Source organism: Grammomys surdaster, unplaced genomic scaffold, assembly GCF_004785775.1.
Source record: "Grammomys surdaster isolate TR1022 unplaced genomic scaffold, NIH_TR_1.0 126109, whole genome shotgun sequence".
Classification (NCBI taxonomy): Eukaryota; Metazoa; Chordata; class Mammalia; order Rodentia; family Muridae; genus Grammomys; species Grammomys surdaster.
The window spans coordinates 5209071-5235220 of NW_021620917.1; the positions used below are offsets into that span (position 1 = coordinate 5209071).

At 52.4% G+C, this 26150-nt stretch overlaps 1 protein-coding gene across 1 annotated transcript in view; it reads left to right on the forward strand.

The window, feature by feature from the left end:
- Mad1l1 (mitotic arrest deficient 1 like 1) overlaps window positions 1–26150 on the forward strand; it is a 318963-nt gene that overhangs the window by 179754 nt on the left and 113059 nt on the right. Inside the window, exons 11-12 of the mRNA XM_028756021.1 lie at window positions 4992–5132; window positions 15450–15506. Of these exons, the coding sequence (XP_028611854.1) occupies window positions 4992–5132; window positions 15450–15506 (198 nt within the window). The remainder of the gene's footprint in view (window positions 1–4991; window positions 5133–15449; window positions 15507–26150) is intronic.

Below are 26150 nucleotides of genomic sequence, written 5' to 3' on the forward strand. Positions count from 1 at the left end.
GAGAGGAGAGAGAGGAGAGAGAGGAGAGAGAGGAGAGGAGAGGAGAGGAGAGGAGAGGAGAGGAGAGGAGAGGAGAGGAGAGGAGAGAAGAAAGGGAAAGGGACATGCCTGAACTGCCTGTAGGCTCTGCTCTCAGCTGCTTCTGTGAGGTCGGGGGGTCTCTGGGCCTAGGGAGAGACCCCTGTGCCAACATAAGGTGCCTCCAATCCAGTTCCCTTTAGCGAGGGAGAGGAGTGCAGGTTGCCTTGAGCCCTGTCTCGCCCTTCGACAGCAGCCGTCCCAGTAGCCTGAGTGGGCTTCAGAGCAGCACATACACCTGCCTCGCAGGTCACTCCTGTCCATCCAAGCAGGGCTGAGAGAACAGAGGATGGCAGTGATGCCCGCCCACACAGCCAGAATGACACACCACTTGGAGGGTGTGTCTGAGGCCAGAGCCTCCTGCAGAGGGTTGTATTTGAATTTCCAAGATCATCTAGGCCCTTTGGACACAGTACAGTACAGTCTCTTGATGTTCAGAGAGGCTGATTATATTCTTCACGTTACAGAGCAAACAGATGTCCTGCGAGCATTGTCCTTGTGGTGCTTTTGGCCTGAGACAGACGGCAGGCTGGTCCTCTACTCCACGTTGAAACCTCCTTCCCACTGTGTTCCAGAGGCTGGGGAAGAGTTATTTCTGGATGGTGGGCTGTGTGTACAGGTCTGAATGAGAAATGGGCCCTGCAGCCTCATGCATTTGAACACTTGGTCCTGTTTGGTGGCACTGTTTGTGGAGGCTGTGGAACCTTTAGGTGAAGCCTTTCTGAGGATATATCACGGGGCGCAGACTTGGAGAGGGAGGAGCTCTGCCTACTTGCAGTTTGTGTTCTTTTTGGTGTTTGCAGTTGAAGAAGCGATTGTTCAGTTTTCTGCTGCTGTGACAGAACCACCCTCCCCACCCCCATTATGCCCCTCTAGAACCTTAAGCCGAAACAAATCCATTCTTCCATTGTTGCTTTGGGTGTGGTGTTCCATCACAGCAACAGAAAGAAACTAACATGTGCTCTCTGGCAAGGCCCTCTGGGAACTACCCACACTGCCCTCTGGCTGGGAGATGCTTCTTTGCATGCACCAGGTGCAGCTTGCATGCTCTGGTTACCTGTGACCACCTGCTGTCTTGTTAGCGCTCGGTCCACTGGTCAGGTCTTGCATCCATTGTCTGCCCTAAGGCCCACTGTGCTGTGCTGTTGTGAACTCCATGGGTTTAAGTGGGGCCTTCTCTATGCCAATACAGGTTAGTGAGCACACACTGATGGATCAAAGATGGATGACAGGACTTCCACCGATGCAATGCCAGTTACATAGAACTCTCTTGGTGCATGTAGTGTCTGTCCAGGAGTAAGGATACCCATGTTAGCTGTTCTTGTTCTGTGATGGTCATCTATCCCCCCCCCCCACCACACACACACACTCTGGATGTCTGAGCTTATCCTAAATGGGGAAAGGACATTGTAAGGAGGCTCAGGTTCCAAAAGGCAGTGATTAGGAGTTCCTGGGTCCTGAGATAATTTATTCTCACTTTTGTGCCTCAGTTTCTCTTCTAGAAAACCACTATGAAACCCTGGCTTTGGAATTTTTTATTAGTTTTTTGTGCAACACTTCCCCCCACCCCCTAGATTAAAACATTCACCTGTGGAGGGAGGGAGGGGGCCCAGGTAGAAAGTGGGGTTGAGTCTTGGGTTGTGCCTGATGAAACTCAGAAGAGACACGGCTCAAGAATCCCTTTCTGGAGTTAGGTAAGCAGGGAGCATTTTCTGGGAAGAGAGCTCTCTGGTGGAGTTGCCTGCAAGTTGGGCAGGGAGTTCTAAGGATGTAGCATCTGTGTGCTGGCATCTGTGCGCTGGCATCTGTGCACTGGCATCTGTGCGCTTGGGTGAGGTTTTAGTGATACAGCTGCCCCCGGTTACCTATGCTTCTGTAAGAGAACCCACTAAACTTTTTGGTTAGCTCCTGTAGGCTAAGCCCACCACTCTGGACATGGATGGAGTCCTTTCTTTGGGACTGTTGTTGTCTTCTCTAACTAGGAGTGAATTGGAAATGTTCATGCAACATAGCTGTAGTTATCCTCCCTACCTCTTCCCCAACTCGTGTGTATATGTGTGTGTGTGCGTGGTTGGTTGGTGCCTGTGTGTATGTTCATGTAGGGGCCCATGTAGGTCAGGTAACAACTTACAGGACTCAGCCTGATCCCCTCTGTGGGTCCCAGGAATCAAATTCAGATCCTCAGGTTTAGCAACAAATGTTACCATTGAGCTATCTTGGCAGCTCTCACCTTGCTTTTTTACTCTGATTTCACCACCATCGGCTGACTGGCTGATAGCTAGGATGGCCACTGGCCTCACCTGCCTCTGAGAGGCACTACCCAGGCAGCCAGCCATCCCCTCTGACTGTCTCAGGTGGGTTTGAGGTCTCTGTCTTCAGCTGATGGCTTTCTCAGTACGACTGTCTGCTAGCACTCTCTCCCCGCCATTAATTACGTGGTGAGCAAATTTGATTGCTTTCAAACAGGATCGTTCTGTACCCGAGAAGAAGCACTCAGTGGAAAATACCATTTTGTTTGGTACTTGGCAAGCAGGTCTTTAGGGCTCTGTGGGCACCACCTAGGTGCCTGTCTGTGCTGTGGAATCACCTGTGCCTGCTCAAGTGGGGCCAAGGCGACAGCGGCATTGCTCATTAAAGAGCTGTTCCCCACCACACCACACAGCACCCTCCTTGAAACGATACAGACAACAAACTTCTCAAGTTCTATTTTTCTTCTGTGCCAGCCTGGAGACACACGAGGAGAAAAGCCCAGAGAAAGGCGGCAGCGGGGAGATTTACCGATCAATAAAAGAGACAATTACAGTTTGTTGATGAAAGGAAATCCCCCGCCCGGCCTCTCGTGGCATCGACACTCTGCTAATGATAACTTGGGTAACCAGCTCGAGACGATAAAAGTCAATGGGAAGATATAGGATTTCAATAAAGTTATGGCACTTCATAAACCTTTCGGCGGAAACAGATCTCCCCCAGACTGGTGACCAGTTCCAGCTGGATTTGGTACTTTAATTTCTCACTTATTGAATTTTTTGGCACCCACTAGTTATGGATTCTATGCCAGGGTGTTAACTGTGTCCCCAGCTTGGGAGGGAAGAGGTCTCAGATGAGGCTTTGGAGGCCCACAGGTCAAGGGGGAGGGGTGGTCAGGTGTTCTCTGCACCCCAGCATCCCAACCTTCTTAAACAGAGGGGTTTAAGGATAGGCAGTATTGGTGCTGAGGGTGTTAAGTGTTGAGTCCAGGGCCTTAGCCTCATGAGAAAGTCCTTGGTGTCCGTGGGTGTCGCTCCAGGTGCCTATGTAATCTAAAAGAGGCAGTCTGTGGAAATCATTCTTCAGCCCCCTGAGCCTCCCCCAGTGTGGACAGACATGCAGGTCACACAGGAGGGCATGTGTGGTACTGGCCACCCTGGCCTTTTCCAGAGTGTGATTTGGGAAAGGATGTGCTGGAGCACATAGGAGCCACAGCCTGGCCATTGTGCCGGGACAGCATTTGCCAATGGTAATAAAATCCTATTGTTTTCATGAGTAATGGTTGTCAGCAGGACAGCTCACTGGACACTTTGTCCACAGCAATATTGATCCACACAGCTGCCCTTGTGACTACTTTCTTGCTGAGGGAGGATTTGAGACCTGGAGTGACTAGATAGCTGGCTTCAGTGCAGAGCTGGGGTTGGAAGCTGCTTCTTATAGTAGGAACTGTCCCCTTCCTTCTTCCTGAGCTGTGCTGTCCCCAGCATCTGCACTGCTGGCTACATGAATGGGCAGAGCTTAAGCGAACAGCACCAAGCTCATCAGCAGCGATGCCCCAAGATCCAGTTAGAAGCACAGAGCTGGGCTTGCCCAGACCTGCAGGATGAAGAGCCTTGTCACTTTCCCCAAGGTGATGTTCACAGGAAGTTGATGAAGCTGGGTTCTGGCACACCTGGACTTCCAAGGAAGATTTGCCACCCTCACTTGTGCATCCCTTGGAACTCTTCAGAAGGTGACATCAGGTTGAGGGGAGTCCCAAGCCTGGGCCTGGGATTTTGGGGTTGGGTCTCCTTTACCTAGGAGTGATATCTATATCCAAAGGAGCCCAGTGGCCCTGTAGGTTTTTGGCCACACTTAAGAACCCCAGTCATGGGCAAAGAGAATGCAGTGAGCACCCCTGGGGAAGACAGTCTCCTCAACAATGCTGTACCCCATATGTGGTCCTCACAGCATCTTGGCTTCCCATACAGGACAGGTTGCATGTCTACAGGCCTCCTTGCCGGCAAGATGGAGGGTGTTCCTCTTCAGCTCCTGTGACCCCTCTCTAGCATCTTAGAGAACCTGGTCCCAGTCTCGGCAGCATCTCTCTACTGCTAGCTTTCCAGTTCAGACTGTCGACCTTAGGATTCTAATGGGCACAGACTAGCTGAGGAGGGTTAGCCACAACTCCAGCTGTCACTCCTACTCTGTGCAGAATATGGCTGGAGAGGCTGGTGGCCTCAGGCATCTGTGAATTCGCTGTGAAGGTGGGGTACTCACTGAGATCACAGCTGTTTCTGGAGCCTCAGTGTCTGGGCATTAGGATAGGCCAAGGGTTCTGAGTCTTCTCAGGAAGGGTTAGTCCTTATTCCCCAGGCTGTGTTCTTGCTTTGTTTGTCACTGGTCAGGACTCACACCAAGTTGGTGTCTTCCCCTGGCATGGTTGAAGTGAGTACCGTTGGCAGGGCTGGCTTCTTTCATCACCGACCCAGTGAAACTAAGTCTAGAGCTCTGCAGGCCTAGGCCTCTGTTGCAGGCTCTCTGAAGGTGTGCACCACTGGCAGATGGAAGCAGGCCAGAGTGCTGAGCTTTTTGAGCATGTGCAGGGACTCTGAAGCTCACACCTCTGTATTCTTCCAAGCCACTTCAGACTGTCCCCACCCTGACCTGACCATCTATGTCCACAGGAGCGAGACGGCATGCGTGCCATCCTGGGATCCTACGACAGTGAGCTGACCCAAGCTGAGTACTCAGCCCAGCTGACACAGCGCATGTGGGAGGCCGAGGACATGGTTCAGAAAGTGCACGCCCACAGCTCGGAGATGGAGGTAGGTGTGCACGCCCACAGCTCGGAGATGGAGGTAGGTGTGCACGCCCACAGCTCGGAGATGGAGGTAGGTGTGCACGCCCACAGCTCAGAGGTGGAGGTAGGTGTGCATGCCCACAGCTCGGAGATGGAGGTAGGTGTGTACCATGGGCAGGTGGACTATGGTGTGTGTATTGGGGGAGGGCAGCCATGGGGGTTATTTTGGTACGTACACGACTTTACTTCTTATATAGCACTTGATGGTTAGAGGATGCTAGCGAGCCCCAGCCAGCAGAGGAGCTTCAGGGTGAGGCAAGGCCTCCACCAGGTTGTTGCCAGGTGCCTTGAAGACAGTCTGTGCTGTGTAGTCATGTGGTTCCTGCGGCAGCCTGCTTCCTCTTGCTGCATGTTCCTGTAGTGTTCCTGTCTAGGGGATGGCACAGTGTCTTCCAAGCCGTCTGTGGCTTCTTGTTTCTCTCTGTCACCTGCAGTATTGTGAGCCCTCTGTGAAATCTCATGTTGCTTTAGTGGAGTGAGGGTAGAGGAAATGTTTTAAAGAAGAGAGTAACTCTTTGGCCCCTGTAGGCTGTCAGGCACTGGGAAGCAGTGCAAACCGCACTTGGCCTCTCCTTCCCCGCTGGCGTATGCCAGTGTAAAACTCCTACATGTTAAATGTTGTCATCCCCTGTAGCCGTAGGGGAAGCCCCTGCTCTTCCTCCAACAGAGGTGGGGAGGTTTGCTTAATTCTCTGGAGAGGCTGGATGACCATGTAAGATGAGACAGGATCCTGCCTGTCAGGAGAACCACACAGCCATGCCCCCAGATGCTACCTGCTTTTTACCCACTTTTCAGTTGTATCTCTGAGCTTGACTTTGGCTATGACCCTAGAAGCAGGACTCTTATTGTCCACATTTCAATGACAAGAAAGCGGAAACCCAGAATGTCCAGGACTGAACCCAAGCCACCAGGCACCTAAGCACAAACCCAGGACTGCCCTGCAGCACGGCCAAGCTGCAGAGCATCCTAGGCAAGGCCTTTGTCACACTCTGTGTCCCATCAGCTCTTTTGGTCTTGATGGTCACATCTATTTGGCTTGTCCTTGACCTTGGTGTGATGCAGACTCCCAGAGAGGTGCTGCTGGGGCCAGTCATTCTGTGTAGTGCTCCTGCTAGTGCTCCTGGTTGTCCACTTGGAAAAGTATCTAAAGGAACAGCCAGGGTGACAGCATGGCTATATGCTCTTCCCAGAGAGCACTGGAATCCACAATGAGCAGGGCCCTTTCCTAGGCTTGCAACAAAGCCTTTGGTGAGGGGAGTGTTTAGTAGACAGCTATGAGCTAGCCTGGTGGTGCAGGCCTGTAGTCTGTAGTAGACAGCTGTGAGCTAGCCTGGTGGCACAGGCCTGTAGTCTGTAGTAGACAGCTGTGAGCTAGCCTGGTGGCGCAGGCCTGTAGTCCACCAGGGCCGTGGGAGGCTGAGGCATGAGGGTGATAAGTTCAGTGCCATCCTGGGCCTTAGAGAGAGTTTAAGGCTAGTCTGAGCAACTTAATGTCTGTCTTAAGTGAAAAGAAGGTAGAGGATATAGCTTGACTAGGGGCAGGGGTGTGGCTCTGTGGTAGAGCACTTACTGACTTTCATGAGTCCCTGTGTTAAATTCCTAGTTATTGCAAAAACAAACATACATACATACATACATCCCATCTGCAATAGGTGTGGGCGCCCATGAAGGAGCAGTCAGACACGCCTGACACTGCTGTGACATTCCTGGGCACCCACAGCTCAGAGGATGGCTGTAGGACTCCATGGGAAAACGGGGCGTGACTAGAGTGGGTGCTGCAGAGCGTCAGCTCTGAGGCTTGTGGCAAGGCTGTGCCCTGTGAGGAGGCCCAGTCCAGGCCGCCCTTGTGTTCTTCCCGCTCACGGGGTTCTCATCAGGCACAGCGGGCCTGTGTTGTCCTTGCACAGAGGGGCATCTCTTACTGACACTCTTAGCAGAATGAACCAAAGCTGTGAGTCGTGGAGACCCCTTGGGTCCTATACTGATCTCCCCATGGCTGCACACTTGTCCCGGTGTCTCACAGGTGGCCAGCAGCCAGGCGTGCAATCCCTTGGGGCTGCTGTGAGCGACTGCAACCCAGCTCTCCACCCTCATCGGAAAGGTTAACTCTGGCTCTAGCGAGCTATGCCATCATCAATGTAAGTGTGTTAATAGCTGTTTTATTACAGCACATTTAGCTCCATGAGAAACACTAACGAGGAGAGATCTGTGGGTCTGCTCTCTGACACCTGGCAGCTCCCTGGCATTTTCTCACTGAGAGTCTCATCTGTGGTGCCGTCTGCCTTCCACATAGGTCCTTAGGAGAATGATAGTCTGGGCACAGCCAGTGCTTTGTGTCAAGTGACCAGTGTTGTCAGGATTCTGCTCCAGCTCATACATGTTCCCTGTCAGCATCTCGCTGTCGCCCTGCTCATGGGTATGTGTCAGCACCCTCTCTTTCCCTGCAGGATGTAAACACGGTAAGTTCTTCCTGTTCTGTGTCCCAGAGCTATGGGAAAGTCAGTTGGGGCAGGTCGAGCAAGGTGCTCTTACTATTTCATAGTCATGGTCACTGTGAGTGTTCGTCAGGTTAGTCCAGGTTGGGGAGGATAAGAAGCCCCCTCCCCAACATACAGACCTTACAGTTGGTCCTCTTGTGCATGGGCACTCTGGCCTCTTGAAGCAGGCTGGCCCTCAGTGACCTTCCTCCTCTGGCCCTAGGTGTGCTGATCTCATGACTGTGGTGAGATAGGCTCCTGTGAGCAGAGCCCTGGTGGCTCCTCTGTTCACCCTGTGTCTATGCTAGTTACGCTTAGAGCTGGTGGGTATGTAACTGTTGCAGTCTAGAGTGGCCATGTGTTCAGACTCTTGCCTCATTATCACACGAGTCACCAAGAGACAGTTGTGTCCAGTCAGTCACACGATCCCTTGTCTCGACTAGAGTCCTCCTCATACCGTGGGGCCCTGGAGGAGCACAAGGTCTGGCAAACTCAGCCCTTTGGGGATGGAGTACTAGCTGGATTTATCAGTCTAGAAGAAGAAGCCCGCCTAGGGGTCCTAAACCATTGTAGTGGGGAGCAGTACACCCTCTGCTTCCACCAGGTGGCAGCAGACAGGCTCATGCTTTCTGGGCCTAGCCACTGCCCTGGAGAGGGCTAGGGCAGATGCAGAGAAGGATGGCTGGGAGGAGGAAATAATAGGAAACTGGGCGCATACTGGGTACATCTTGATCAGAGGCAAGGACCAGGCAGACATGAGAGTCCCACAGCTAGGTGGTCTGTTGTGGAGGAGCTGGAAGGACGAGAGTGGCCTTGGCTTTCGGCCTCCCAGCTGTCTTAGAGCCTGGATTTAGGAGGGTACTCCCTCCCGAGCATGGCTCTTTTCCATTCTGTTACCTGCCCTGTAGAGCCCAATGTACAGCTGGGTTTTCTGTGAGTCTCCATGTAGTGAAAAGGGAGATGGACAAACAGCCTTGCTTTGTCGTAGAAGGCAAGCTATGCATAGGCCAAAGGAGGGAGACGCTGCCTCTGGACAGGCAGATGTGGGCTCCTGGGGCCTTGGTGAGTCTGAGGTGATATCCTGAGTCATCAGTTCTGGAATTGCAGGTGACTTATGAGGGTGACTGGTAGGACAGGCCCCCTGCCACAGTGAGCCAGAAGCTGTTCCCACAGAAGCCACGGAGCTTGCTGTGTAGAGCCCTGGGCGTCACTAGCCGTGCATATAGTACAGCCACTTTAAGCTTACCTCTGACTAGCTTACACATAAATGAGACCCGGACTATGGTGATTTTAGTTGGCTTTGAAAATTACTGGGTGGTAACCCCTAATTTACTCTTCTAACTGCTGGCCCGGCTACCTCTCCAGCAATGTACCCCAGATACTTGTTGTTTTTCCCGGCTATGTGCTCATGGTTCATCCCCCTCATGGAGGTGTCCTCCTGTCCTCTCCTTCTTCTTCCTTCTCCTCCTGGTCGCTCCTCACTCCTCTCTCTTTTCCACCTCCAACCAGGGAACTCAAAATCCACCTACTTCTAGTCCCTCCAGTAATTGGCTGTAGCCAATTTTATTTAACCAACTGTTTTGAATTAAGGAACAAGGTCTGCACAACAAAAGCTGGTAAACATGAGAAGTCACTCTTAGGCCTAGAGCTTTGGGCACAGAATTTCTCATTACAGTACATAGCAGTAGGCCAAACTTCAACAATTTTCTACTTCACCTGCAAACCCATAGCCTTGCTGTCGTCTCCAGCCCCTACCCTTTTGAGGAGAGCACTGCTGGGCCAAGATAGCCACAGCTTGCTTCTGTCATACCCTGGGGTCCAGCAGGTACACTTTAACCATCTAAAGCCATTCTGTTAACAAGATGGCATACATCACCTGCCACTTAGGAGTGCCCAGCTTGTAGACACACCCTACAGCCAGCACAGCCTTTTGCAGGATCTCAGGTTCCTGGGGACAGGGCTAAGTGTCTCCTTTGCAGTTGGCAGAACTAGAGTCTGAGGTGGAGGGTGGTCCCAGGCAAACCTTCCCGTCTCCTGTTTCCCCTACCCATGGGCATGTTGACATCCCTTGTAGGTACATTCTAGAGATCTCACCCATTGCCCAGGGGCTGGGAGAGGCACCTATAGAGGACTTAGCCCCTCTGGGTACTGAATGCTTGGAGAGCGGCTGAGATAAGGGTGGTGGGGCTGCGGCCACAGATGGTAGCTTTCCATCGCCTTACTGGACAGTGAAGTTCATATACCAGACGCTTGCAAATGGCTCATGCCTGGAGAGCTTTAAAAGTCTTGTCGGGAGTGTATTAGCTGAGCTGCTTGTATTGACACAGTAAAAAGTTACATAACTTCACGGAACTCCTTTCTTAAAGGTCCCTTAGTGCCTTACAGCAGGGTAAACATTGCTCAGGCCTGGGAGGCAAGTGATTTCTTCCAGGGAAGTTACAAAACAAGAAATGGAGAGGGAGCCCTCACGTTGCTTGTGTTGTTCAGACCTGAGTTGAGAAGGTGGAAAGGGGTGAGTAAAAGAACAACCCAATGTAGGGTCTGACTGTGAATCCACCCTCAGGGACAGGCCAAGATGGAGAGCTCTCAGGAAAGAGGATGAACAGCACTGGGCGTGTGGTGATTCAGGGTGTCTCATGAGTGTGTGGTACCACCTCCCTGCCTTCTTGTCTCTCCACCCCTTCACCTTTTCCTTTCTACTTCTGCCCCTAGTCTTCCCTTCTCTTTGCCTGTTCTCTCTTTCTGTGTGTTGTCATGTGCACATATAGGTGCACATGCCAGTACTCACACATTTGGAGGTCAGGTGAACACTGGGGCTTTCTTCTCACCATAACCTGGAGCTCAGATTTGGCTAGATGAGCTGGTCAGTAAGCTCATGGGGTTCTTCTCTCCCCGCCTCCCCACAGTGTGATTTAAGATGCACATTGCCAAACTTGACATTCTCCATGGGCACTGGGTCTTCATTCTTGTGCAGCAGGCCCTTTACCCTCTGTTCTCTCTTTCTCCCTGATGGCTCTTCTCTCTTGTCTTTCTTTACCCACCCTCACCCCAAGCTCATGTTTTTGCTGGGATCCAACAGGCACTTCCATGGATTCCTGTGCACTGGTGACCAGGGTGGAGGGAATGCTCCTTGCTGGTTTTGTTCATGGGAAGGCAGGTGTGCCCGCCCCAGGCTGCCATGGGTAGGCAGGCAGTCACTGCAGCCCTCTTCTCAGCACAGCCCTGGGCCAGGCTGCATCCGGCATCAGTTCCAGCATGGGGCGTGCTTTGATTCCAGCAAAATCATTTTCAGCAAAACGAACTAGAAATGTAGACCTGGGAGATTCCCAGTAGCCTGTCTCCGGTGGGGCTGCTGCCATTTTGCCCGGATTTTATTTATTCCATTTAATAAAGCGGCTGCGGAGGTTGGAAGCAGATGTCACGAGTCCTCTGCCGACGGAGCCGTAAATACAAGTGTGTGGCACTTGGATGCCACACGTCACCTGAGTTGTCTCCAGCATACTTAATTAAAACAGGTTACAGCTCGACCGGCTACATGGAGACTCCCTCACAGACACACTGGCCTGCTGCTCTCTGGTGAAAAGACTACGCCATGGGGGAAACACAGGAGAAAAAACGCCAAAGAGTCCGTCTGAGACATGGGTGCTGGAGGCTGCTGGAGGGCGTGACTGGAAGAGCCCAGGGAATTGTTCTGCCACTGAACTACAGTCCAGCTCACTGGGCCCATTGTACAGATGGAAGACAAGTCCTCTGAGAGCTGAGATCAGAGGTTAAGAGCAGCCTTTGTGGAGGTCACCTAGATGATAGGCAGCCAATGGGGTCCCGGCTGCATGCCGGAAAAGATTGATTGATTGCCCACTGCCGCAGCTCCCAGATCTGAGCTTTCTCAGCATCCCTGCAGGGAGAGTGGGAACACTTGTAGGCCAGGACCAGTGGCCATGGGCTAGAGATGGGAGCCTCCTGTTTCTAGTTAGGTGGTTGCTGTGGAGTCACTAACCCTGAAGAGTCCGGTGGAGCAGGCTGGGCTGTTTGTCTCCTCTACTCCAGCAGAGCCCACTCCTGCCCACAATGCTCTCCACCCCCGGAGCTCAGGCTGCAGCTGTGAATGCCTGAGTGTGCTGGCTGACTGCTCAGGGGCTGCCTTGTTCTGTAGTCCCCAGAAACTGAAGGTGTTCCGCCTGCCATCCATGCGGGAGGGAGAGGCTCCTGCATCCATATCTACATTCACACCCCAAGGGAAAGCCTAGCACTTAAGACCCAGCCTCTTCCGTGTTAACTGTGACCTTGGGTGGACCCCTACCCGCCTGGGTCCAGGTGGGACTGATGGCCTACTCTCCAGGTTTTCCCAGCTAGGCCATACTGTGCTGTGGTGTTGCAGATGGTACACCAATCCCCTTCAGGGTTTGGGATGGCCCGTCCCAGCCTGTCCCTGCCTGCAGGTTTTCCTGCATACTCAGAGCTGTCTGTGTGCCTGCAGGGGTGCTAGATCATCAGGCTGACACTTCTCACTTCAGGATAAAAATAGCCCTGCTGAGGCTTCTGTGCAGGATGTAATGTCACAGGTGGCGCATGTCCAGGGCTTCTGTCTGAACACACGCGTCTCCAGGGCTTGGCTGGAGACTGTGGCCAGCACTGTCGGCCCTTCTACAGGAATAACAAATATGTGTTAGCCCACCTGCCACCTTGGCCACACCTGAGACCAAGCATATCTGTGCTGTCCCCATACTATTGTCTGTCTCTCCAGAGCCCGAGTAGGGGCTGATTTTGCCCTCTCCAAACTGGTACCATTTCTGGAGCAGTCTTCTAGCCTGTCTTCCCTGTGCATAGCCTCAGGCCAGGCTTTGTGTCCTTGGTGGTAGTCGTATCTTGGGCAGGGCTGGTAGCTGGTGCCCTGTGAGAGAGGGATGAGAGATGACTGCCTGAATTAGTTCCTGGCTCTGTGTGGGCCAGCTGTGGGCAGGTGAGGGGCAGCCAGTGGGCTGAGGGACCTTGCTGCTATTCTCCTGCATAAGGGCTGCCTGCCCCTCTTTAGAAGTCTTGGGAGAAAGCAAGAGCATATGGGCCCTGATGTCACCGCAAAGGGCAGGACACTTACTGTGATGCCATGAGATATTTCCTCAGTCTAGGTGCATTGCCCATCCCCCACTGCTGGGCATTACACCACATCCTCCGTCCTCAGTTCTGCGATTTATCTTCCAGTGAGGCCTGGGGCATCACCTCCACTGTCTTCCTTTAGTGGCCAAGGTGGCATTTTCCAGAGGCTCTGTGCTCAAGCTGCAGACAGTACTCTACCATTCTGTCCCTTCTGAGAACAGTGTGATGATCATTTTGCACAGGGACCTCAGAAGGGACCTACTTTCTGGATGAGGACATGGTGACTGAAATGTCTTGTTCTCCCAACAATCTCTTCCTACAACAGTGCTATTGCTAACCATGCTTGGCTGATCCAAGAGATGAGACCCTGACAGAGGAGCCATGCCATGGCACGGTGTTTGATTCCGGCCTACCCAGCAAGGTTTGCTCTTCTGGAGTGAGTGTTTTCTAGTAGTCTTGCAGGGAACCTCCTGGTTACCTCCTGATGCCTGTGTGGGATGGGTGCTGGTAGAGCTGCAGTGGAAGCCAGCCCCTCTTCTCTCTATAGATGTGGTGCTCATACAGGCCAGGTTGTCATTTACCATCCTTCTCTGGCCAAGACCACAGCCAAAGGTGCTCGTGTGTGTGTGTGTGTGTGTGTGTCTGTGTGTGTGTGTGTCCTCACGTGATCACATGTACATGAGTGCATGCATGCTGATGTCAGTGGGCATCCCGAGGTGTCAATCTTTGCCTTCTACTTTTCTGAGGCAGGGGCTTGTGCTCATCCTGTGTATGCCCAGCTAACTGGTAAGAGAGCTTTCAGAGAGTCTCCTGTCTTGCCTTCCTTCTCAACATAGGAGTACCGGAATTACACATGTGTGCTACCGTGTCTAGCTTTTACATGGACTTTGGGGATCCAAACTCAGATTTTCATCACATGAAAACAACTTTTTCTGCTGAACCATCTCCTCAGCCCAGAAGTACATTTCTCCGTCCTGTGAGCACATAGCTGGGGTGGACACACAGACATTAGGAAGTGTGTTTCTCTGTCCTGTGAGCACATAGCTGGGGTGGACACACAGACATTAGGAAGTGTGTTTCTCTGTCCTGTGAGCACATAGCTGGGGTGGACACACAGACATTAGGCACCCTGGAGAAGCGGTCTGAGCTCCTTCAGCCTCACTGCCATTGTCACCGGCTCTGAGACTTGCTTAATTCCCATCCTGTCCCGTCAGCGCCCCAGCACTTCCTGGGCTCTGCCAGCCCTGTCATTGCAGAGTGGTTTTGCTGTTGGTCCTGATTTGCATTTGGCTAATTGCTAACCATGTTAATTACCTTTCTGTGTGTTTGCCGCCTGTGTGCGTTTCCTTTTTGGGAGATGTCTGTTTGCCTCTTTGCCTGCTCCTCTGTCACACTGTTTATTTTTTTTCCTCACTGCTTTGTAGCAGATCAGTGTGCGTCCTTGAGGCCAGTCAGGTGGAGGGGATGTCAGCCTCTGACCTCCATCACCCCCTCTTAAAGCAGCAAGGGTGGTGTTTGGGGAAATATTGTGTGCCCTGGTAATAGGTATGTAGGCCTTGCAGTTCTTCCAGTTTTGAAAGTCTCAGGTTGGACCTAGGTTCAAATCCTGCCAAGCTCACTGACCAGCAACTCGATGAGTTATGGTGTTTGGCTTCTGGATCCATTTTCCTAAGGAAAGCTCTTCCAGAGGAGGCCATGGTGTGCCAGAATACCCATAGGCACTGAGCTGCCCTGGTGTCTGCAGGGCACTTCAGCCTCTGGCAATCCCCAGAGGAAGAGGCCAGATCATAGTAGATGGAGTGAAAGAAGGAGTCCCCTTGCCTGTCGCAGAGCTGACAATGGAGTGACTGTTGCTATGGTCTGGGCAATACCCTTCCAGCTCAGTGAGCTCACATCCTTGCAGTGTAAGTGCTTAGTGCACAGTGGAGTGCATTTATAGATTGCTCACAGCAGCCTACCGGTGGTCAGGATGGATTTCTGCAAGCATCTTGGCCATGCTGCTTACTGCCTGCCAGGGAGAAGTCTAGCAGGGCCTGTGAGAACCACAGTGGATTCAGTCAGTGAGGAGTGTGTGCCATTCTAGAGGGGGCCATGCTGTGAGTACAAGAGGATAGGGTCTGTGGCACCCTGGAGCTAAGCTCTGTGCTCTTTGACCTTTGGTCTCCTATACTGAAATTGAGTCTGTGCTTGCAGCCTCCAGGAGCCTGCTCCTCCCCGGGATGCTAAAGCAGAGGTTGGGAAGCCTCAGGAAGGCTATCCTTCTCTGGGTGCTGAACCCTGGGGTGAGGCTCTGGGCTCTGGTCAGGAGACTGTCAGTATTCAAGCACAGTGTGGCTACTCTTGGCTTCCCAATCAGAACTGTTCTCATCTAGGAATAGCAGGCCAGGTTTTCCCTGCTCCTTCACAGTCTGTTCAGTGCTGGAGAGCCCCCAGTTTTCTGGGCCTTGTCCTGTGTCAGCAGGACCACCTCATTCAGTGGTTCCAGAGCGGAAAACTGTAAGGTGCAGGATTCAGTTGGCTGATTTCCTCCTTGCTCCAGCTTACTGCAGTGTGTGACCACACAGCAGGGATTATGTGGGCTCAGAATGTATATTACCCAGGGCCTGACTAGGGTGGCCCTGACAGACCCAGGGAGAGTGGAGGGAGGCCCTTTACCCCAAGGCTGACAGGCATCTCCTCTCACCTCTAACCTTCTTGGTCTTCTCTTATAGTCTCAGCTGTCTCAGGCCCTGGAGGAGCTTGGGGTTCAGAAGCAGAGAGCTGACACGGTGAGTACTGAGGTGGAGGGTCACTTGGTGCTGTGTGGTGAAGGACTGCCTGAGGGCAGGCCACCTAAGAGAAGCCCTGCCTTCCCCAAGCAGGGCTTGGCCTACAGGCACATCCTCCTGTGTGGTCATGGTGTTTCTCTGGTATTATTAGAAATGGCAGAGTAGAAGAAACTTTGGTGGAAACTGAGTCCTGGTGCCCACCCCTTTATGATACCAAGGTGTGAGCCCGGCCAGAGTCTTGGGAGCCATTTGGGAGCCTGTGGCTAAGGGTCAGGCCAGGTCAGCCTAAGCTCCGCAGGTGTGCGAGCACTTAGGTGGGGGTCAGATAACACAGGTGGGGTTTCCCTGTGGGACTCTGAGAATGAGGGTTAGCATTCACAGGTGGGGTTGGCTTGTGTTGAATCTGAGGGTTCTGGGTCAAGGTTGAAATTCTGATCTGGAGGTGGGAGAGGCCTGTCATGGAATACAGAATCAGGGAAGGTTATACAATGCTGGTGTGTCCACTGCCCATCACCAAGTGTGTTGTCGCCAGCATAGGAGTCAGACTGTGACCAAGCAGAGTCTAAGCAGCAAGGTGTCAGTCAGGTGGACAATGACAGTTAAGACGGCATGGAGGGGGAAAGGTGCCTGGGCTGTGCTCAGAGGTAACAGGCCAGGTAGGCCTGTGGCCTAGAGTGCGGGGAGCACGGAGGGAATGGTTTTGTAGATTGTGAGATTTCACAGTGAATGTGGAAGAGAGTCTGTGGACTGTGAGCGTGGTACCTGTCAGTGGGCATGGTGAGTTTCTTTAACTTTGGCACGTTGTCAGGTATGGTAGGACCTGGTTTAACCCAGGCAGTGTTGGCTGTGGGCTGGTTAGTGTGGTAGCCCTCTTGTCTCCACAGATGACCTCTTGGGCTTTGTCCCTGCGATCCAAGTGCTCCAGCCTCCTTTAGCAGTGGGCTGTTTGCCATTGCCACTGGGGAAGCCACGTGTAGGGGTGCCACATGTAGGGGTGTGGGGGTTTCTGTGAGCTGAGCACCAGTCTGCACAGCCTGGGGAGAGCCTGATGTTCTGCGCATTGACATGCGTGGCTTCCTCGGTGTTGACCTGAATTGGAATGTACCCCAGGGCCTTGTTTTCATAATGTACACAAGGCCAAGTGGAATTAGAAATGAGTTGTGCTAAGCGCATGCCGGCCTAGGGCTCTGTGGCTAAGCAGCTTGTCATCACCCAGGGTGCATTTGCACAGAAGCATGGCTGCCTGGCTTGGCCTCGTGCTTTCCGTGTCACTTCGGAGGAACTGTGAGCCTTGTGTCCATTTTAGGGGCAGGGTGCAGAAGCTGTTCTCAGGCCCTTCGTGCTAGGTAGCTCCTGTCAGGGTACCTCACAGACTCCCACTCGTGCTGTGGGAATATAGGGCGCACTGAGTGGCATAGTGCTGAGGCTAAGCTGGCCTCTCATCCTGTGTCCCTGGAAAGCACTAGTGGCACTAGTGACCACCACAGAAACTGACTTAGAATCCCAGGGCTCTGGCAGCGTGAGATTCAGCCTGCGTTGCTTTGGTCTCAATGAGCTTGGCCTTCTACCCTGCCTCAGTTTTGTTTTTAAATGTTTGTTCGTATGTGCATTGTATGTGTGGGAGGGAGGGATGGAGGGAGGGCAGGCGGGCAGGCCTTGGCATGTAGAAGTCAGAGGGTGTAAGTCATTCCCTTCTACCTTGTTTGAGGCAGTGTCTCATTGCCACTGTATGCCCAGCTAGCTGTCCTCTGAGGTTCTGTCACCACCCATATCTCTCTGTAAAAGACTAGGATTATAGATACTTCCTACCACCTCCAGCTTTATTTAGGTGCTGGGGATCAAACTCAGGTTCTCTGGCTTGTGTTTCAAGTGCTTTTCTCCATGGTCTATCTTGCCACCCTAGTCCCAGCCCTGTCTTCTTGCAGAGGCTCGCCCCTGGTTGTAGAGGACTTGGGAACCATCCCTGTGCTCGGTAGTTTTATACCAGCTTGACACAAGCTAGAGTCATTAGAGGGAGGGAGGCTCAGCATTTTCTTAATTAGTGATCAGTGAGGGAGGGCCCAGCCCATTGTGGGTGGGGCCATCCCTGGGCTGGTGGTCCTGGGTTCCATAAGAAAGCAAGCCATGGGGAGCAAGCCAGGAAGCAGCACCCTCCATGGCCTCTGCATCAGCTCCTACCCCAGGTTCCTGCCCTGCGTGAGGTCCTGCCCTCATTGCTTTTGGGAGGAAGTCTCGTGGAACCATGAGTGCAATGAGCCCCTTTCTCCTGGAGGCGCCTGTGCCGTGTTGTTCCATCACAGCAGTAGTGACCAAGCAAGGCCGTGGCCAGTGCAGGACTCTAGTAAATATGGTTGGTTTTGACCCTTGAGAGCAGGGCAGGTGCCACAGGCTCTAAGATAGCCAATCTCTGATGCTGCTGGATTGGTTGCAGGCCCTTGGGGCAGGGTCCCTTCCTGTTTGTTTAGGGCTTTGTTTGGAGCTGTCTCCTCTGCCCAGGTTCTGATCTCTGCCTCTGATTGCCTCATCTCAGGTCACTTTACAGTGCTGGTATCTCTTCTCTTCTCCTTCCCACTTAAGAGGAAAATAAGAAGTGGCAGTGCTTGGGGACCTGTGACACAGATGTCACAAGTATGTGTTTATCTTCCATCCTTCCAACAGGGGTTGGTTGCTTCAGGGATGTCTTTGCTGGCTGAGTAGGCCCTACCCTGGCTTCAGGCAGGCCTTGAGGAGGAGCAGTGGCCGGGCCTGGCAGATTCATGTTCATGTCCAACTGTTACTGACCTTTGAGGCTTGGCTGCCCCAGATGCCTAACCTGCCTTCTGGCTACTCTGAGCCTGGTGAGGGGAGGTTTCCCCAGAGCAGCGGACCAGAGTATCAGGATCAGCATTCTGTGGAACCATGTATTAAATGAGTTGCATGCCTAGCCTTACCACATGACAGGAGGCCTGTTGAATTTGGAGCTTTAAGTAGCCATGTGTAGCAGTGGCTCCCATGTGGCAGGCACAGGTCACCTGGGTCGTTGGCTGGTAGCACACTGTCGTCTCTCTAAAATCCCTTTCCACCCGCCTCTTCTTGCCCTCACGACTGCATTTGCTACTAACAACTACATTTCTTTCCTCTATTTTATTACTGCTTCTTTTGTGTTTCTTTGCGGCTGTAAGTACGTATTTGAGTGCATGTGTGCCTGTATGGGTGTACATATGGATGCATGCATGTGAAATTAGAGAATAACCTCGGTAGCATTCTTCAGGCCCTCCCCTTACTGTTTTCAGTCAGGTTCTCTCATTGGCCTGGAACAATGGCACCTAGGCTAGGCTACCTTGCCCATGAGCCTGCAGGGATCTGATGTCCACCTCCCATCTCCCTGCTGCTGGGATTCTGAATGTGCACAGCTACACCTGGCTCTCTGAGTGTCAGAATAAAGTCTTCCTTGCTGTAAGGCAACTGTTTGGTTGATCGAACCGTCATCTCAGTCCCAGCTTTGGCATTTTGAGTAAGGATCAACTCTGTAGCCCAGGCTGCTGGCCTCAAACTCTTGTTTCCCCATCTCAGCCTCCCAGGTACTCAGATTAGAGGCATACCCACCACAACTGCCTCCTTTTCTAGGCTTAAATTTGCATCTCCAGCCTCCCCCTGTGCTATGAGTCCTATACTTTTGCAGGACCTGAGATACAGCTGATGTTGCCATTCAATGTCCTGAGGAGGCCTGTAGGAGGAAGGCTTCCAGCAGGGTTTCCTAGGGGACTTGGTGAGGACAACCGAACTTCTTTGTCATTCTACTTTACCTTCAGCCTGTGGTAGCCCCCTCATGTCTAATCAGCTGTGCATGGCCCCTGGCTCCCCCTCCACTGGTTAACCCTCCCCCTCCCCTTACTGAGGATCCACTTGCTTGTGAGGTGCCTTCTGCTTGCTAACTCCTCAGGCCCTTTTCTTATGGAGAAGGACCAGAGACAAAGCAGGTACACCCTGGAGCTGCCAGAGAGGCCGGGATGGCCATGGGCTGGTCATCCTGCTTCCAGTCCCTCTGTCTTCCTGAGGCTACATGCTGTGAAGAAGGGCCAGCTGAGCGAGTACCATCCTGGCCCTGAGAGGGAGGCTTGCACTCCCTGCATGTAGAGGAATCACACAAGTGTCCAGCATTAACAGGGACATGGCCTGGGGACTTGCCTGATCCTGCAGCTTCTAGCCTTCTGCCTGCTGGAATCTGACTCCCAGCTTGTTCACAAGCAGTAGAAGGGAAACTGTGCCATACTGAGCTAATCACTAATGGCAGGACAAAGGCAGTTTGACTTTGTGTTATTAATTAGTAACCTCACACTAATTAGTGAGCATGAGTGTGGTTCATGCTTCCTCTTTAAATGCAATTAATACCACAAGGAGCAATGTCCCGGGCCAGGCTTGTGCCGTTAGCGTACCTCACCCTAATTAGATCCGGCCAGCAGTGGCTAGAGAAATGAGGTTTTTGATTACAACCATAAAAGGCCTCCAATATTTTATAGACTTCAGGGAGCTAGAAATGTGGATTTATTTTCTGTCTTAACAGACATGCCGCCCCCCCTCCAGTGTAATTAAGCAGTCATTTCTCTTGATTACCATTTTCCCTAATGGCTCCTCCTTACCCTCTGTGCCTTATTCCCAGTGGAGTTTGTGGATCAGGAGGGGGTTTTGCCCCTAAAGAGGCTGTGGTTGGGTCAGCCTGGAGCTTGCACTGACCACTCTTCTATGCTCTGTCTCCGAGAGCCGCTGCAAATAGTGCCTCTCTCTGTGGCCAGACAGAAAGGAGCACATCTCAGGCAGATTTTCCTCACAGGTGGACACTTGCTGTGATGCATTGGCAGCAGGGCTGGTGTGTAGCAGAGCAGTCACCTCCTCGGGCACAAGGCCCTGGGCTCCATCCCCAGAGCTGCATAGTAAGCACTGGCACACGTACATAATCTGGGCATTGTGGAGTGGAAGGCTGGAAGATTAGAAGTTCAGTGTCATCCTCAGCCCCATCGTAAGCTCAGGGCCAGCCTGTGCATGTGTCTGTGTGTGTGTGTCTCTCTGTGTGTGTGTGCACACACAAGCACACATATACTACAGAGATGGCTTTATGGTTAAGAGCACCTGTTGCTCTTACAAAGGACCTGGTTGTCAGTTCTCAGCATCTGCATGTCAGCTCGTAGCCATCTGTAACACGAGTTCCAATACCCTCTTTTGTTTCCCACAGACACTGGACACATGGCACACATGCATCCATGGAAGCAAAATACTCACACATAAATCAAAAATAACGGAACCTTTTTGTATGCTTTCTTTCAGACAAGGTCTCTCTGTATATGCCTGGCTGCCTGCTGTCCTAATCACTCTGTAGATCCACCTGCCTCAGCCTCCTGAGTGCTAGGATTAAAGGCACATGCCCCAGCCCCAACTTAAAGAGGGTGTGGAGTCCTTGGGAACTGGCGTTAACAGGTGCTTGCAAGCCACTGTGTGGGTGCAGGGAACTAAACTCTGGTCCTCGGCAAGAGTAGCCAGCCCTCTTAACCATGGAGCTGTCTCTCCATCCCTAAATTAAAAAAAAGAAAGAGAGAGAAAGGAAAACAAAACCCCCCAGCAGAGCAGGCCCTGTGATTCTGTATGGAGAAGGCATGGGTTCTGTGGACTGTGAGCTGTGTGCGGTCCGTGGCATGTGCATGGCCTCTTACAGCTCTGGCTGCTCACTGCTCCAGGGCTGTCTCATGTCCTTTCAGGGCCAGGCTGGCTCAGGATAACATTCTGAGTCATGTGGATGTCACAGAAGTGAGTACTGGGGACCATTGTCTTGTGTGCTCTCCGCACACGTCTGACCCCCTCACAGTACATGGCCTCCTGTTGAGTGACTCCAGTTGCACCCTCTTGTGGTCCTCCACAGAGCTGGTAGAGGTGCTGTCTGCTCCCACCAGAAGAAGCTCTGCCTTTCTCCCATTCTGAGGATGTTCTTCTATCAGTAGGTGTGGCATGCAGACTGAGGCAGGTACCACATTATGCAAGCACACACTTGTTTCCCTAGGATGAGGGAATAAGAAGGCTCTACACCGTACATTTGGGCTGATCTTGGTGCAGATACAGAAGCATGCAGCACCATGAAGCTTCAGCAGTAGATGTGTGTAGAGCTTAGCTCTAGAAGCCGAGAGCCCAGTTAGGCTTCTGGGGCTGTTGTTCCCTGGTATCCAACCCAGTGTTGCAGGCTGGAAGCCTAAGGGAGCTCTCTGAGGGAATTGGCCCCATTGAGGCTCTAGTTGGCCTCTCCTCACACTGCCACCCTGAGGAGATACTTAATCGCATGGACCTGGAGACCATCCTTCTGCTTTACATGGTCAGCTCTGTGTTCACCGCCCCACTTTCTACCTGGATGTCTCCCCTAGACCCTCTGTACCTGCTGAGAATTCACCTGCACATGCCCACCAGAAGGAACAGAAGCCCCACCAAAGTAGGTTGGCACTCCCCAGTGTGTCCAGCTGGCAGAAGCTGTCCACACTGCTTCTAGACCTCCATTCTACCTCTCTTCTTTGCATCTGAGATGTTGGACTTCCCCGAGCCTGACCTTTGGGGCTTCTAGAGCGATGCTACACAGGCTCAGTATATACCCTGCCACTTGCCTTCCAGTAACTGACCATCCGACCCATCCCTTACGGGGCTCAGCCAGCCTGTCGTGCAGTAGCCCACTCCCTGAGCTGGCTGCCTGTAGAGCTCCAGACTTCTCTGTATTTGGAGTGATGAGCTGGCTGCCTTGTGTGGAAGCTACAAGCTGACCTCTCTGAATATGTCCCATTTAGGAAGCCCATTGCATTCAGCAGCAAGTTGTCTGGTAGCTAGCTAGTGCTGGTTATGCAGCCTCATGTACCCCATGTGTCTCCAGGCTGAAGTGAAAGTGCAGGGAACATTCAGCTTAAGACACCTCTCTCCCTTGCAACAAGAGGTAGCACCTCAGGTACTTCCCCCACGTTCCAGTGAGCTTAGAGCTGACCTGAATAGTGCTCTCCATTCAGACTTCCTATTGTTGTCTCAGAGTTACCACTTAGAGATGTGAGACATCTGCCTGGAGTGGACTTTGGAGGGATGGTGACAGCGTGAGAGCCCACCGAGCCCAGGACCTGGTGCCCAGCAGCGGCTTTATTAATTAGAACCGCTGGCAGGAAGGGCAGGGTGCTGAACCACTCAAACCACAGCCCACGGTTCCCATTAGGAGGTTGTGCCTTGCTGGGAAGGCAGTCACAGCATCCTTAGAATTGAGTCACAGTGATGTTTCAGGGCAAAGAGGGAAGCTGCCGGAGCCTGTGGATAAGAGACCCAGGGAGGAGCTCAGCACTGGGCTGACAGGGCTGGGAGCGTCTGTGGGCAACTTTCTTGGAAGGGCATCCCTGGTTCTGCTGCAGATCAGATTTGTGTTTTCTTGAGCTGTCAGAGAGCTCTGGTCTTGAAGTATTGGGGCTCCTCTTACCGGGGGTGGGGGGAGTCTCAGCCACCCTCCTTTTTGCTGCTGTCTCTAGGACACAGTCTCCTGCAATTCTGAGGGATATTCATGTCAACCACACGTGAGGGGTCACTTCTCTGAACACGATCAAAGTCTGCTGCTGTGAGAGCCACTACACTGAGTTGCCTCTAGCCAGTCTAGTCAGAAAGATGAAGTCCCAATACCAGGAATGACGGAAGCGGCTGTTATTTCTTCTTTGCCTTTTGTTCTTAATTGGCAAGCACACTACAAATGGAGCTGCATCCCCAGACTCCTTTGCCCATCTTTAGGCTGTGCTTTCTGCTGTATGTTCTTCATGTATTCTGTACACTCGAGGACTACCAGAGCTCTGCTTCAGCAAAGCTGTAGCTCACCCAGTAGTCTGTTCTCACTCCCGTGCCCTTTAGCATATAGAACTGTGCTGTGATGAGGCCCTTGGCATCTCCTTGTGCTGCACTCTGTTGGCACAGCTTAGACAGCATTGCCCAACCCAAAGTTGGGAAGATCCAGGCCTGTGTTCTCACTCATGTGTCTTTATTTCATTTTCCCTTGCCTGTATTTTCCTTCTAGCAACTTCCTCTCACATTTGTGTTCTGATGCACTGTGAGCTGGTTTTTATATGGCATGAGTTAGGGCTCAGGCCCCTTCCCCGCAGTCTCAATCCTGTCCCCTTCGGAGACTCTGCTCCTATCTGGTAGTCATCCCTCCTCATTAATAACCAGCTGGTCGTGCCAACTTGTGTTCAATGCTCAACTCAGTGAGTTAAGCCTGTGGGTCCTTCCTTATGCCACCACCTCAGTTACTGTCTTTCGTGTCCTTTGGTCTTAGGTTGATATGAACATTCTGACTTTGTGTCCCCTTTCCCCATAATGTATTATTTAAATCTTGGTTGTCAGCTTCACAGGATGTAGACTCAGAGGAGACATACCTGTGCACATCTGAGGAGTTCTAGATTGGGTTAGCTCAGGTAGGAAGGCCATCCGAGTGTGGCCAGCACAATTCCCTAGGCCGAGGTTGTGGAGTGAGTGAAGAGGAGGAAGCGAACTGAGCCCCAGTGCTCGTCCTCTTTGTGTCTTGCTTGTAGATGTAGTGTGAGCAGCCTCCTCACACTCCTGCCGCCATGCCTTCTCCACCGTGGTGGGCTGCACCCTCAATCTGTGAGCTGGGATAAACACTTCCTTAAGTTGCTTTTGTCAGGTATTTTGTGTCAGCAAGGAGAAAAATCACCACTGCACCCCATCAAGATCATTCTGACTATTCAGAGCGCCTTGCAGTTCCCTGTGAATTTTAGCATAAACAGGAAAAAAAAAAACAGTTTTGCAAGAAAGACATTTGAAGTTTTTTGCTGTGCTGGGGAATCCAACCCAGTGCTGTGCATGCGCTCTCCTGAGCCACACCTCCAGCCAGTGTTTCCAGTTTTGATAGAGTTGCATCTATTCTGTTGACCACTTTGGAGGTTTGACTTAAGCTTAGACTCCAAGAATTCCACAGAAGCAGCGCTCACAGTGCTTCTTGCTGCTTCCTACTGCTTCGTGTCCACACTTTCCAGCCTCACCTGGCCCAAGCAGAGACCCCAGAGCCTTTGCTTCAACCCCGCTGTTAGTGCAGGGATGCTGCTATTGTCCCTTCTCCACACTGAGGGGTCAGGGATTGCAGCAAATGTCCTCAGCATATGTTACCTCAGGAGAATGGCCAGGAGTGTCAGCTTCTGCAAGCTGAAGCCTGAGGTCGCTTGCATTTACTCTCATCCAGCCTCTGCCTGGCTGTGTCAGCCAGAGCTCAGATGAGGAACAGTGTCGGGGAGAGTAGAAGTTAGGGCCCTGGGACAAAGGAGGAGTGCAGTGTGTCCTCGTCCCTGTGTTCAGGGCACAGCAGTATGAAGTGTAAGGATGCTGAGAAAGCAAAGGCTGGCTCTAGGCTCTGTCCTGGGTTTCTGTGCCTTTTGTGCTTTTGAGACATGGTCTCATGAGCTCAGGCTAGCCTTAAACTCACAGTGTAGCTGGTGCTTGCTCTCCTTCATCTACCTCTCTACGGCTGGGATTACCCATGTTCCATCATGCCCCACTTACACCTGTCTGTTTAGTGATTGTGACTGGAGCAGACAGCACAGGAGCATGGGGCAGGGGAGAGAAGGCAAAAGGGGTCTTTCTGTGGCAGCCTGCGATGGCAGCCTGGGATGGGGCTGTTAGGATGGAAGAAGAGAGGGCCAGAAAAGTTTCTGTCACTTGCTTAGGTCAGTGGCAGGCTGGGCATTCACATTGCCTGCCCTGACTTAGAGTGTACCCTGGCTCATCCAGCCGCCCCTTAGGGGCAAGTCTGTCTGTGCTCATCCCTCCAGCCAGGCCTGGGCCACCCGGAACATAGCCTCCTACTGAGAGAAATATGCAGCTGTCTCCAGAACACCTGTCCTGCCACACCTAGGTGTAGAGAATGTCAGGGGTACAGTGTGCACTAGCTGACCTGCCAGAGAGTGCTAAAGGGGAGACTATTCACATGTCCACCAGTCTTGGAGAGTAGAGTGGGCAGTACCAGCCTCTCTAGGACATTCAGTTTGAAAACAGGAGGCCGGGCTGTGGGAGGTGGTAAAGCAGCCCCCACCCAGCCTGCACAGGGCTCCTCTTCACCAAATCCCGTCTCACTTGGCAGAGGTGTGCTTGGGGTTCCACTGCTCAGCTGCAGATGAGCCCTCCAAAAAGCACTTTGTGTGTGAAATCCTTTTAGCAGGATGAGTTTGGAATCGGGCCCGTGGTTTGAGGCATTTGGCAGGGTCCCTGAAGGCGCCATCCAATTAGTCCCCTGCTTTCTTGTTTTTATAACTGACTCTAGACCTAGGCTCTCTTCAGTGAAGTAGAAAATAGATAAGTATGGCTGCCACATCCACGCAGAGCCACATTTCTATTCCCCTCATCCTGTGTCGAGCAGTCCAAACTGTGAGTCAGCTCCTATTGGCTGGAGGGGAGCAGATGTCCACAAGAGGGAGGGCAGGACTCGCCTCATGAGGCGAAGGGCCCTGGAGCCTGAAACCAGGCGATGGCAGACTGCTGCTGTGGTTATACTGGACACATGTGGTAGAGACAGGAAATGAGTGTGTGGTTGTCATTACAGGAAGGTCTTGAGAAAAGGAGGGGCTCAGTGGTAGAGCCCCTGCCTAGAATCCCCCAGTGAGGGGCTGG